General features: G+C 45.5%; 1 protein-coding gene across 7 annotated transcripts in view; it reads left to right on the forward strand.

Moving 5' to 3' along the window:
* PLB1 (phospholipase B1) overlaps positions 1-14,620 on the forward strand; it is a 171,572-nt gene that overhangs the window by 91,952 nt on the left and 65,000 nt on the right. For 6 of the 7 annotated variants that reach the window (XM_084828588.1, XM_084828589.1, XM_084828586.1 and 3 more), the window contains 7 exons: positions 3,221-3,325; positions 3,887-3,982; positions 4,823-4,894; positions 6,446-6,569; positions 9,246-9,304; positions 11,239-11,312; positions 13,308-13,351. In XM_084828588.1, the coding sequence (XP_084684714.1) occupies positions 3,221-3,325; positions 3,887-3,982; positions 4,823-4,894; positions 6,446-6,569; positions 9,246-9,304; positions 11,239-11,312; positions 13,308-13,351 (574 nt within the window). The remainder of the gene's footprint in view (positions 1-3,220; positions 3,326-3,886; positions 3,983-4,822; positions 4,895-6,445; positions 6,570-9,245; positions 9,305-11,238; positions 11,313-13,307; positions 13,352-14,620) is intronic. The other variant, XM_084828591.1, reaches the window with a different exon arrangement.

A 14,620-nucleotide genomic window follows, 5' to 3' on the forward strand; every position in this document is an offset into this window, starting at 1 on the left:
TGAAAAGACAGAGGAGCTGCCATGTGCTCGATAAGTATTAGGTGACCTGGTTAGAGGCAAATGAGGCTTAAGCTAAGGATTCAGGAAGGACACTCATCTTTGGGCTTTGAAATGTAGTTCAGTAGGACAGTGAACAAAGGCAGGGTGGAGAAAGGTGGCAGCAGTAGAGGGGAAACGGGATTGGAACAGCCTAGAAAACAACTATTCTCTGAAGATGCAATTAAAGAAAAGGTGCCTTTTTACTGAGAATTTCAATTTTGTTCATTTCATTTATTACATTTCTATACCACCCAATAGCTGAAGCTCTCTGGGCAGTTTACAAAGATTAAAACCTTAAAATACATTACACATAATATAATTTTTTTTTACATAAAAATCTATAAACAGACAGCACACAGAGAGACACACATATATCTAAACAATTTTAAACAATCAACAATAAGAAAAATCCAGGGCCTGATTAAACCTCATCATATGCTCCCAAATGCCTGAGAGAAGAGGAAGGTCTTAACCTGGTGCTGAAAAGATAACAATGTTGGTGCCAGGTGGGCCTCATCGGGGAGCTCATTCCATAATTGGGGGGCCACCACCGAGAAGGCCATGTCCCTTGTTGCTGTCTTCCGAGCCTCCCTCGGATGAGGCACTTGGAGGAGGGCCTTAGATGATGAACATAGTGTACATGTATGTTCATGGTGGGAGAGGGACTCCATCAGGTATTGTGATCCTGAGCCATGTAGAAGAACTCTCATAGTACAAGTGTGAGCTACTGTAGTGTAGCAGGGAAAACTGAGTTGTGAACCTAAGGGCCAAACTACACATTGCACAGGGGATTATTTTTTTTTTAATAAAGTGCAACTGTGGGGCCTGCCATTCCCCCTGCCCCGCCAGAGCAGTAGTGTGTGTGCGTGTGCACATGTGCCACATCCTCCACCCGCCCCCGCAACATTTTCCCAGTTGCTTCGAACTACAAAGTGGCTTGCTGGATCAGACCATCTAATCCAACATCCTGTTTCCCACAGTGGCCAATCAGATGTCTCTGGGAAGCCCACAAACACTGTATGAAGGCAATAGCCCTCCCCCATTGTTTATCCCACAGCAACCGGTATTTAGTGGTATACTGCCTCTGGAATAAAGACACAACCCTCTCTTCCCTGCTTTTATGGGCTTCTCCAGGATTCAGATCTGTCTGTCTTGCACCCATAGACAGAATCAGGACCCTAGACCAACATGCCTGACACTCATGAAAGATGTGATGTGATAGACCCGTCAGAGTAGAACTCTGGGCTAGAAGCTCCAAAAAATTGGCCACTCCTCCCTATGGCTGCATTCACATTTTTAAAAAAACAACCATCAGGAGATTCCTGTAACATGAGGTTTGACCCTCAGTATCCTTGGTGTGAAGTCTCATCTCAGCCATGAACTCATTAGGTGGCTTTAGATTGGCCAGTATATTTCTCAGCTCCAGTTCCCTCATCTCCAATATAGGGATAATGGGCTTTTCTACACAAAGCACTTATCGTGCACTTGTCATTCCCTAGTCATGGTTGTTTACAGGTTCATTAGACAACATCGTGACCCTCCAGTTTCACTTCAATGTCTAAACAGCACTAAACAGCATTTTTTAGAGCAGGGAAAATGAGGCATTTAATTGTGAAAATGAAAGAAAGTGCAATTTCCTCTTGAGTATTTGCACTATTTCACTACACCACAGTGCCACCTAGTGGTTATGTAGAGGAAAAACAGGAAAGGTAACACTCCTTGTGTAGTGTCCAGGTCTCAATTCTGCAATGAAACTGAAAGTAGATGCCGCAGATTAACAGCTGATTAACAGCCTTTAGTAGAAAAGCTAAATAAGTGGGACCTTCAACAAAATGTTGCAGTGTGGAATGCTCCTGTTCAGCTTTCCAGCCAGCCATGCCCTCTTCCAGCATACTCTATATGATTCCCCTTGCCACCAACAATCAATTGTGTCTGTTGAGCATGCTCAGTCCTCATTGGTCTGTTTTGGATTCTCCCTCTGAGGTTCCCCATGACTATCACAATTTTTTTTTTTGTATTTCTGGGAATGTTGAGGTTCTCCCAAGCCTGCTTATATTTCTCTCTTGTGTGTAGATGGTATTGTTTTGGCTGCACAAAGATCCACACATGATACAGAGTTACATATGTTCCCCCTGACTACCCTATATATCAGCCTTTCCCAAGCAGCTAATGGCTGTGTTGGCTGGGGATGATGGGAGTTGTAGTCTAACACATTTGGTGGGCATCAGGTTGGGGAAGGCTGCTACATGCCTATGTCAGTTGTTTATGGCATATTGGAGAGAGCTGCCTAGTCACCTTGATGAGATACTTACTCGCCATAGGCAATCAGGCAAATGGGATGGTAATGCGAGTCTCCCTTACCAGGATATTGTAAGGAATACTGAGATAATATCTATGAAGCACTTTGACACCCTCCCCCCACAAAGTAATATTCTGGGGAATTCATTAATTATACTCTGGCCCTGTCCATGCAACGAACTCAGAGACAAGGTCCATGAATAGCACCAACTATACTTCTGATTTACTTGTATGTATGGTCATTGCAACAATATTAGGGTGACCACACACAAAGAAGGACAGGGCCTCTATCCCTTTAAAAGTGGTATAAAATAGGGAATTTTGCTCTGCCCTAGCTTGCCATGCAGAGGTGAGAAAAATTTCACCTGCTGAAATTCCATCTTTCATACATCAATTAAAGACACATCCCTAGGCAATATGCTTGCACCCTGTGTTGGCCGCAGCTCACTTGAAAAGAGTGCTTGGTTTTATACAAGCGTCTGTGAATTAGATTCCACATATCGAGAAGCCTCCAATTGATTGCAGCAGGTGATTCTGCTGCTTGCTGCACTTTCTTGTTCCTCCCTGTCACTTTGAATTCAAAAACAAGTCAGGCACGCTTCAGGGAGAGTAAACAAGTGAGCAGTGCTGAGAGAGAGCTAAAAGGGGACTCTTCACAGGAGGTTTGAGCAGCTGTCAGAATGTAAGCTGCTGCAGTCATCCAAAGACTTCACACCACGCGGAGGCTCATCCACAGCCTCCCGTGTGAACCGAGGCATTGACTGTAACACTAATTCTTGCTCTAATGGGTATTCCTTGAGGTATCTGCCTCCCATTTCAGGTTTAGCAGCCCTACTGCGGTGCACAAGAAAAGGAGCAATAACTGTGGGTTTTGCTTTATTAGGAGGGAACTCACCGCTTAGTTGAGAGTGGAAGATATGACACGAGGGAAGATTTCACAGTGGTTGTGCAGCCATTTATGGAAAAAGCAAGCATGCCTGAGACTCCGGTAAAGTACAAAAATGCCGTTTTACAAATGTGCCAAATTTCTACCCGAGTCAATGTTAAGACCAGTTTGCACACATTTAACATAGAAACATAGAATAGTAGGGATGGAAGGGGCCCATAAGACCATCGAGTCTAACCCACATTTGCTTTAAGTGGTTTGGTTACTGTCCATATTCCCAACATTTTTAGTTCATTTCAAGTAGAAATAAAGTGTCAGAGTGGCTACAAATCATAGGAGCCACACAATCTTGGCCTGTGGACTCTAGATGTTTCCTGTTCACTTGTATTCATCCTAAGTGTGAATTCACGCAGAAATATATTGGTTGGACCACGAGCTGCAACTACAGGCAAAGGGTGCCTTGCAGCCTGTTCTGTCTCACAGTGTTGGAAGTGTAGATCCCTGCTTGTCACCAATGGGTACTAGTTGCAAAAGCTTATGCCACAACAAAATAGGTAGTCTTTAAGATATCACAAGACTCTTAGTCCCCCCCCTCCCCCCAGGCCTATAATGCACTACCATGGCTACCCTTCTGGGAATAAGTATACTTGTCTCTTTCCCTAGGAAGGGTTGCCTGATTCCTCATATTTTGCCCCAGACTGCTTCCACTTTCACCAGAAGACTCACTCCCAGGCTGCTCGGGCTCTGTGGAACAATATGGTAAGAGGTTGCTGAGTAGATAAATCACTCCCAATGCAACCCTAGATCCTCTTAAATTCATGAATGTGATTTGCATCAACACAACAATCCAAAAATTGCATCCATCTGCCGAAGTTCAATAATGCTCCAGACCCCTTGGCATATTATGGATAATTGGATTGTTTTCCTGTGGTATATTCTGGCGGGCAGGGGATATCTTTCTCTACACCGCTCATATCTTAAAAGTAACTTGGAAGCTCAGGGGGAAGATGTTGGAAGAAAACTAGCTCAATGAACTCTTGATATATGAGAACCTGTTTAGATTTAGCTTCATCCTTTGGGCAGAAAGCTAATGAAATTATGTGTAGATGGTAGAAGAACATCTGTGGTAATTTAATGGCACTGAAACATAAAGTATCCACAACAGAAGACTTAACAGACCATGTCTGTCCTGGAGGGAAACCTGTCTCTGACTGTGGAGATGTTGCTTCATCCAATACGTCACTTGTGTAATCTTACAGTTAATTTATATCTGGGTGGCTGCTTCCCAGATGACAATCTTGCCCTGTATCCACATGGATTTGGATTTTTCTGGACAACTTGGCTCTTTTCATTGGCGTCAATGAGAGCTTTTTTCCTTTTGCTAATTGCAGCATGGGGTGTGATTTTCATGGAGATTGCAGCTAGGGAGGAAAGGGTAAAGCCTTCCCTGTGCACAGTGGTCCCAGTAAAAATTCACACACACAATTACTATTAAATAAACAAAAACATCCTGATGTGGTTGGCAGCAATGCATTTAGTATTGCATGTACCAGGCCCTGGGACCTTAGAACAGAGCTTTTTTGTTATTCTTTGGTACAGCTGGAACCTCTTGGGGAAAAGACAATACTACAAGGCCTTGAAGCTGCGATTACCCTCAAATGCCCAAATCAGGTAAAGTGAATTGTCTTAGGGATATACAGCAGAGTGTTACTATTATTAACTAGCTGATGCCCATCATGATTCAATGGGCATATTTTCTGTCCCTGTTGGAGAGAGAAACTAATATTGCTACCACCCTGTTTCTTCTTTGAGGCCTATGAATTTCAGAAATCCCCCAAAATGGTACCCTTCCCCCATCAGTTAGGCTTCTGGTGGAACTTATGCAGCAGTGGCCTAGTCCACATGAAGAACAGGCTGAGCTGGCTCTACCATTGGGCGAGAGAAGTGGCTACTTCGGGCAGCAGATACTGAAGGGGGAGGGGTGGAGCGGGTGGGGTTGAGCCTCTTTGTTGGGGGACAGAGCTGTGTGCATCAGAGAGCCTGCCCTGAGTGTCCAATGTTAGCTCACTGCCCTAAGGTGTAGTGCAGGATGCTGTCCCATCATCAGCGTTAAGTAGGATTCAACTGCCCGTCTGGTCGACTTATATTCATAGAACAGGGGATGGGAGTGGGGCTATCTTCTTATCCTTCATCCCAAGCAGCAGAATGCCTTGGGCAGGCCCTGACAGGATGCTGCCACAAAGTGATGGGCTGGAGATAGAGAGATAATGCTCTGCCAAGCAACCAAGCTTTGATGACTGAAGAGCATTCTCTCTTTTCCATACAAGCAGAAATGCCCAAGTTCCTCACAGGCTGCAGAGCAGTGGAGGTGACTCAAGAAGAGACTGCTGTGGAGGAAGTGGGGTAATTTAGATTGGGAAAACAATGTGGGGGGATAGAGTTAAATCCTCCTCCCCCACAACACCACAGTCCCAATCCGATTTATTTATTTACTTAATTTGTGCCCACGTTTCTACCAAAAAAAGGCACTCAAGGTGGCTAATTCTGCCACAATGGCTGCTTTTATAATCTTATGAGCTGGGTTCACACAACACACCAACCCATGATCAGTGGTTGAGTGTGCGCTGTTGCTGAACCGCAGGTTATCATGTCTGAATGCAGCACTTTTTCCACATGGTGGCTTGTTAACCACCCTGAACAACCCAACAACAAACCGTCAGTTCTCAAGATGGCTTGTTTGAAAAAAAAATAAGCTACCCTACGTGGTTAACAAGCCACCCTGTGGAAAATGTGCTGGGTTCAGACAACACGCTAACCCATGGTTCAACAACAACCCATGGTTCAACAATGACCCATGGTTTAACAACAACCAACACTCAACCATTGAGTGTGGGTTAACATGTTATGTGAATCTGTTCTTTTAAAATGTTTTAATTGTTTTAATTATAGGATTTTATTCTTTTATCTTGCTGTTCGCTGCTCCGAAATCTTGATGTGGGTGGTATATAAATATTGCAAATGAATAAATAAATAAATAAGTAAATCCCAGTCAAATAGTGGGAGGTCCAATCACAGATCTCCTGCCATCTCATCCAAGTTAGCCCTTATTAGATAGATACAGATATAGAGGATTATATTTGTTATTCGTAAGACAGAATTGCCTCTAGAGGGCTCTTTAAGATCATTTCTTTGTTTGGACTTGGGGGTATCCCTATGCCACAGGCCCAGCCATATTTAATGACACACAGAAGCAGCAACCATACCTACCCAAATGGGTCCACCTCTGTTTACGGAAGCCAGATGCTGTGCAAGAATAGACTTCCATCGATCAATCACCCAACTTCAGGTAATCTAAGCTACTTGACATCGAAGTCAGAAGGGGGAAGGGCCATCACCCAGGACTACTTCAATTGTTGCTTTCCGCCCCCTCCTCTGTACATGGAGATAATGCACATGTTAACTTTCCAAGCCATGGATGTGACAAGTGTTGCTGCACTTTCAATGGTGGCATAATATATGCCAGTACGTGGAAATGAACTCTGTTTAGAAAAAAAGCATTGCAGAGGGAGACGGATAAATAAGAGATGAGAGACAAAAAATGGATTGAACTAACGGGCGACATTTATTAAATTCAGGATTTGCAGAGGAGGATAAGATGTGTGGGGACATTTAAGCTACTTAACTACAGGCAAGTTAAGTCCTGATGTTTAATCGGGAGAGCCATAACCCCACCCTGAGTGAGGGGAGGGGCATAAATTCCCATCCCTTGCTCAAGGCCACACCCATCCAGTTATGGAGGGTGGCCATCCAGACTGATCCCCTCCCGGGGCCCCACACGTCACATTGTCTGCACGTCACATTGCCTTGTCTCTCCCTCCAGCCCTGTCTGCAAAGCTCGTTCCTCCCAACCTGACCTTTCAGGCCAGTCTGGGGAACAGAAATGTATGAACTGGCTCCCAGCAGACAACATACTTTAGCACGCTCAAAGCTGCAGGTTAAATCTGTGGCACTGGCCATTAAAGCAACATGGGTAGCAGGCCTAGGAAAATCTGGTAAGATCTGAGGAAGCTGCTGTTCATCAGGGCAGACTGAATTGAGCTAGATGGAGTGACTCTTTTTACAGCAATAAAGAATGTTTGGTTTACACGAAAGATAAAGGTGCTCCTTAAAAGGTGTACAGCCCAACTCAGTCAGAAATAACTTTCCCTGAGCTCAGTAGGACTTACACCCATGTAAATGTGTATAGGGCTGCAGTCTAAATTATTATAGGACAGCTTTTGTAGGCAAAAGCCCACTTCATTCACACATCTGATGAAGAAGGCTGTTTCTTACCTACAACAGCTCTTCCTACAATAGATTAGTCTGTATGATACCACAAGTCTTTGTCCCTTTTCCCTCCTCCCATGCAGCGTTTGAGAACAGCTGCTTACTTTCTGGAATTAGTTTGCATATATTTGCTGAAATATGAGGATGCAATGCTTGCTCAGCTAGTTAAAAAAAACCACCATCCTTTCAGGAAATTTGTGGACTGAGGTGCTGTAAATAATTAGTTGTAACTTCAAGGCCTCGTATACATTACTGTACTTGGCTCTGTTTTTATAATATTACTAGTATAATGAAGCATGCAACTTGCAAGCATAGACACGTGCTCCCAAATGCTACTGGAAGTGCCACACCCTTCCCAAACCGTAGTCTGGTTGAAGTTGTGAAGAGGCAACGGCAATTCACATCCAACCAGTGGAGCCTGGTGGCTCCAATTTCACTGGAACTATGAATCCATTCTGGGTTGCAGCCAGAACCAGCCAGAACTCTAAAGGAGCTATCCAGGTTGCTGAACCCTATAGCTCCTCTAGAGTTCTAGCTGCTTCTGACTGAAACCTAGAATGGATGCATGGCCCCACCAAAATCAGAACCACCAGCCTGCACAGAGCTCAGCAGTCTATCCTGCAGGCAGCTTGCTTTGCTCAGTGCTGCAACACAGGCCTGTTATGAAGTAAACTTCCAGCCCCACACTTTGACTGTTAGATGTAAAAAAGATTCAATTTTCGGTCTTCCCTAGAAATCTGTTTATGTTTCTTGAGCCCTTTTCAGATGTTTTGGGCAGGGATGGAGTACCTCTTTCAGCTCAAGGGCCAGATTCAATTTCGGAGAAGCTTTTTTTTGGGGGGGGGGCAAAAATACCAGGATATTTTAGCCAGAAGGTCTTACTGCCAGTAACTAGGCCTCAGGAGAAGCATTTCATCCCTTTAGAAGGGGGGGGGGAACCCTGCACAAATGCTGGGACACCACCATTGGAGGCTGGTGGCTCCAGGATTGGAGGGGTGGCGATTCCATTCTGGGTTTTAGTTAGAACCAGCCAGAACTCCAAAGTTCTGGCTATCCAAGGTGCTGCACCCTCTCCCCCAAATAGGTTCAGCACCTTTAGAGTTCTTGCTGGTTCTGACTGAAACACAGAATGGAATCACCACCCCTCCTAAACTGGAGCCACCAGCTGCCACTGGAAACCACCAGCGGTTGGTGGTCAGGGGGAAAGGGGTGGAGCCAGAGGAAGGGGGAACAGCAATCTGGGAACTGGGAGGGCTGGTTTGGGGCCCCAGAATGGCCAGATTTGGCTCCAGGGCCTGAGGTTCCCCACCCCTGTTACAGGGGCATCAGGAGCATGGGGCAGAGCAGCATTGTGGCAGCAGACACCTTCCCCCAACCTGAACACAATTCTTCATAATATGTGTTGAGAGCTTCCGCATGGCTGTACATGAGATGCATAAGTTGGCGATGGAGCCTGCCTCTGCACATTCATTTTAAGTCCCTGCACATTCATTTTAAGCCCCCGGACATTCATTTTAAGATCAGAGATCCACCAGTACAACTCATCTTCCCACACTTGCATTACAGCAAGTTCATTATCTCTCATTAGCGGGACATAAACATTCACTATAGACTAATTCACATCGTATAGTAATGGAAAAGGCGTGATCCTCCTTCCTCTTACAAGTTTAACTACATCTCTTTTTTTGCCCTGCAGTGCATGGCCTAAAACCAGCTGATGTGCAAGTAATAGCTGCCCTGGGGGATTCCTTGACTGTAAGAAGCATTGATCTTTTGCCATTTTGTTCTGAAGACAGCTGAGTCAAAATTTTTCTTGCGTAGATAGAGGATATTGGGCTTACGCGCTAGCCCGTGAGAGGGACAGAGTACTGTCATACTAGTAACATAGGATGACCCAGCCTGTCACAACCTTAACTGCCTGGAACAGTTGGACTAGCCTGTGTTGAGAGTTGCTTTGGCCCCCTTGGGCAAATATCATAACTCCATTAACCCCCTCCTCTCAACTGGGCCAAAGTGCTACTGACCCGAGTAGGAAAGCAACTGTAATGTAAGCTATGAGTCTTAAAAAAATATAACGGTGGTTGGAAAAAAGAAATCAAGTGCCAAATTTTTGCAAAGGCAGTACTTAAGAAGTTGGATTTTCATGGTTTGCAACCCAACTGGTAGTTGGGGGAAAGGGGGTGAGGCCAGGAGAAGGGGGCGTGGCCTTCTGGGAACCCTGGAGGGCCAGATTTGGCCACCAGGCCTAGGGTTCTGCACCTCTCTCATATGGCCGGTGCATAAAACTGTCTGCCCATTGCATTATAGTTGCAGTATTTGCTTTCTGCTTGTGACAGTTCTCTGCTTATGGGAAATGGGTCTTCTGACTTATGTGTGGAAAGCAGAAACCACAGTCAGATTGCTCATTTGCACAACTGTGGGGGTGGGGAGGGTGTCACTAAAATGGCCACTACAGTATATGTAAGGTAGTTGTGTGTACTGGTCCAGGGATTAGTATCCACATCTAAACTTTCCTATCAGTCTTCCCTATCATCCCCATAGCTCAGAGATGCAGAGCTACTCCTGTGTGTGTGTGGAGGGGGGGGGGGAGGAAGGGGATGACACCCAGCCCTCCATGGGCCGTATGACATCAGGTGGGTGTGGGTACACCCACTTGACATCTTTTGCTCACCCAGACTTGGGCCAGGAACCAGGCTTCGCTGCATGCAAGCTTTCCTAGTTAGGGAAGCCTTCATGCAGTGAAGCCACACCAGACTACCCTGTCGCTTCTCCAATGGGGAGTGACAGACTAGCTCAGCTTTACCCCATCTTCACATGCCCTGCCTCCTTCCCACAAGGGGGAAGGAGGCGGGGTGAGTGAAGGAGAAGCGGCTGAGTCCCTTTTGCTTCTCCAACTGCTCAGCTGCTTCCTACGCCCTGCTTCCTTGGGGGCAGGAGGTGGAGCACATGAAGGAGAAGGGGACTTGCCTGTACATAGGGAGAGTGCCCACTTTCCCTGGCGTGGGCAAGTCCTGGCACCCATCGCCCCTCATCCCCCCACTGTTATCTCCAGTTGGAGATAGCAGTGTGTGTGTGGGATGCCCTTTGAGGGGATTCCTCTGGGGGCGAGGCTGGGCACCTGAGCCTGGAGGAACCCCAAGAGGCTGTGCGGGGCAGGTTGGGCTGCCCCACAGGCTGAATTAGGCCCACAGGTCAGAGGCTTTGCACTCCTGCCATAGCTAGACCACAGATTGCCCACTTTGCTGGCCAGCACTCCCCCCCCCCACTTTGCCACATTCTATAAGGTACCAAGTTGTCCTCTGATCTAGCTGCATTTTGCATTCTCTTTATTCCATTGTACAGAAGAGTAAATATGGGACAGTGTGGTATAAGAGTTCACTGGGCTGATTCTGTGACATTATTCAGTGAATTCCCCAGTTTGTTGCCCAGCTGATAACATTTCAAACACAACTTTATGCAGCCATAAATCTTTTTGATGGAACATGGTGTTCACAGCAACTATTGTAGAGTTTTCAAAATGTCATGCAGGGATGCTTTTCTCCTTTTTTAAATCCTTTGACTAAAAGCTCAGATGCCCGTATTCCAGAGTCAAAGCCTTAAAAGGACAGTTTCATTATGAGAAGCAGCAAAGAAAACCCCAAATATATGAATAGCCACATTCTTCTTTCTTTCTGGTCTTTCCGAGGCAGGCTGGCAATGGCATTGGATCCAAACCAAATGACATGTGGGATATGAATACGCAGTACCGGGGGCTGGCGTGGAGGTAGGTGGCGGCCCTTGTGCTGCATTTAGCAACTGAATTACCTTTTATGCATGGACAAATACATATTCCCCCCCATCCGAGGAAAAGTGGCAGGGGAATAAACAAAAAGGAACTCCACAAGTTTGCTGATGACACCAAATTATTTAGGGTGGTTAAAACAAAAACAGATTGTGAAGAGCTCCGAAAAGATCTTTCCAAACTGGTAGAATGGGCATCTAAATGAATCTAAATGAGATTCAATATTAGGGATGTACGAAAGGGACTTACCTTGTCCTGCAGCTTTTTTCGCGGTGGGGGGGAGGCGCTTCGCTTCTCCCCCCGAAGTTCATGTGAGGGGGGAGAGGCTTCCCGCCTTGCCTGGCTGAAATTCAGGCCGGGCGGGAGGCGGCCCATCCCTCGCCGGCGAAAGTCAGACCGGGTAGAAGCGCCCCGTCTACCCGGCCGCGAAAAAAACAAAAACAAAAAACCACCCCCGTGATAGGCTACGTAACGATTAACGTGGCCTATCACGGCTAGATTTGCAAAGTCAGCCATGATAGGCTACGTTAATCGTCACGTAGCCTATCACGGGTGACACTGAAAAAAAAAAAAAAAGCGCGTACGCAAATGGCGGCACCCATAGGGAGCCGCCATTTGCGTTCCTTATTTGGTCTCTGTAGTCTACGTAAAGATTTATGTAGACTACAAGGACCAAATAAGGAACGCAAATGGCGGCTCCCTATGGGGGCCGCCATTTGTGTACGCGCTTTTTTTTTTCAAAGTCACCCATGATAGGCTACGTGACGATTAACGTAGCCTATCACGGCTGACTTTGCAAATCTAGCCGTGATAGGCCACGTTAATCGTTACGTAGCCTATCAGGGGGGTGTTTTTTTGTTTTTTTAACTTTCCTTGTAATGGCGGCGGCGGCAGCCGGTTGAAAGACCGGCTGCCGCCCCCGCCCCTGACAAAGACCCGACAAACCGCCGCCGGGACCCGCCGCCGGGAGGGACATTCGTGAAAGGTAAGTCCCATCCCGGGGGGGTGGCGGGGGGGTGGCGGAGAATTTCACCGCCGATTTCGGGGGGCCGAATGTGTTGGAGAAATTCTCCCCCATCCCTATTCAATATAAGCAGGTTTAAAGTGATTCCCACTGGGGCAAAAATTCCCAGCTTCATGTATACGCTGGTGAGATATATGAGCTAGCAGTGACTGACCAAGAAAGAGATCTTGGGGTTGTAGTGGACAGATCGGTGAAAATGTTGACCCAGTGTGTGGCTGCTGTGAAAAAGGCGAATTCCAAGATCATACTCGCCTTACACAAATCTATGGTGTGGCCACACTTGGAATACCATGTACAGTTCTGGTCACCACACCTAAAAAAGGATACAGTAGAGTTGGCAAAAGGGCAGAAAAGGGCAACGAAAATGATCAAGTGGCTGGAGCACCCACCCTATGAGGAACGATTACAACATCTGGGACTGTTTTGCTTAGAAAAACGGTGAGTAAGGGGAGACGTGATAGAGGTGTACTTGTTTGGGGATTATTTGAGGGTAGTCTAATCCTCAAGCAACTCTGCCACCTGGGTTCACACAACATGACAACTCACGGCAAGCTGGGCGTCCATAGGCACCATGCAAAAATGGCACCCGCGGGCGCTGAGCACAACGCAACAGCCCCCATGGGCAAATTAACCCAAGTCGGGTTGTCATGTCATGCAAACCAGCTCATTGTGCTCTGTAGAAGCTCAAACGTCTGAGCTATCATCAGCAAATATCTGTGCTTACTCAAACCCTATAAACAGTCACGTCCTGTGAACATTTGTATCCTTGCCTCCATTCTCCTGTTTCTCCTCTAAGCTATGTGCTATCTTTAAATTCAAAGTATCATACTACATCCATTGTATTTTCCTTGCAAAAGCACAAAAACTGTCTTTTGGTGCTTGTCACCTGTTTTGGCTAAGCTTAACTAAGAAGCAACTTGGAGTTTGTTTGTTTGTTTGTTTTCTTACTGCAGCATTGGAGGAGATGCTTCATTAAGGAATGTAACAACTTTGCCTAGTAAGTAAATGCTTTGCTTCTACAGTCACAGAGTTTAAATATAACAGCTTCTCCCTCTGTGTATTGGCATAAAGAATAATGAGTCAAGAAGGGCCAGAATCTGTGAACAGCACATGCTATTGCATATTTCTAATAAATCTACAGAAATGCTTTCATGCAGTTGGTACTAGATCAGCTTGGATGGAAGAGTCTAGCACATTCCTTTCTACAATTACATACTGTTTGTTGATCATGAGGCTTTTTAGTCAAATCAAAATAGCATTGCTTCAATAGCAGCCAGGAGTGGGTACAGGACTTTTTGTTTTTATCAAGCCATATGGTGTACCCTAGGGCTTAATGATAACAATAAGGCAGGGTGTATATTTAGGGCACAATCCTATGCATGTTTAGACAGAAAAATGACCCCCAAAAGGAGAGAAATGTCTCAGGATGCAAAGATTATATTTTTGGAAAGCCCAGTGTGTTTTGGCTTCTTACTTAATTTTTAAGGCCTTCTTCAAGGGTCAGTCATCACCATCATCATCATCATCACCATCATCTTTGCATCCTGAGATGTTTCTATCCTTTTTTGGGTCTACTTTGGATTCTTACCAGCCTTTTGCATCCCCGTTTCTCTTTCTGGTAGATATGGAATGACACAACACATACAATTTCTCTAAGGACCACCTGCACAAACTATAGCCTGTTGAAGAAGGCATTACAAATTAAATAAAAGGCCAAAATGCCTCTTATTTTTATTGTTCACTGCTCCAGAATCTGTCTCGGTGTGGAGTGGTATACAAATGTTGTAAAATAAATAAATAAACAAACAGATAAATAAATAAAAAGCATTAGGCTTTCCAAAAATAAAATCATTGCATCCTGAGATGTTTCTCTCTGTTTTGGGGTGTACTTTGGATGCTTACCAGCCTTTTAGACAGAAAAATGGCCCACAGCTCCCAGCATTCCCCAGCCAGCCACACTGGGAGTTGTAGGCCTTTTTTCTGTCTAGCCATGCATAGAATTGCACTTTTAATAACTTATAATAGTTTGGCTTCCACTGCCATCCTCCAACATTTGCCCTGCTTTGTCACTCTACAGTATGCTCCTTCCAGCTCAGGTCCCTCAGGTCTCCCATGCCCCATCATTTTACATTCTACCCATATATTTCCATTATATTTGTATATCTATTAGAATAATTTATACCCTACCTTTCCACTTACTAGAGTAGTGCGCAAGATGGCTAACAACGTTACAAAAAACACAATAATTAAACAATTGAAATAACTG

This window comes from Heloderma suspectum, chromosome 1 (genome assembly GCF_057233095.1).
Source record: "Heloderma suspectum isolate Gila_16-S chromosome 1, 16-S_ref, whole genome shotgun sequence".
NCBI classification, from domain to species: Eukaryota; Metazoa; Chordata; class Lepidosauria; order Squamata; family Helodermatidae; genus Heloderma; species Heloderma suspectum.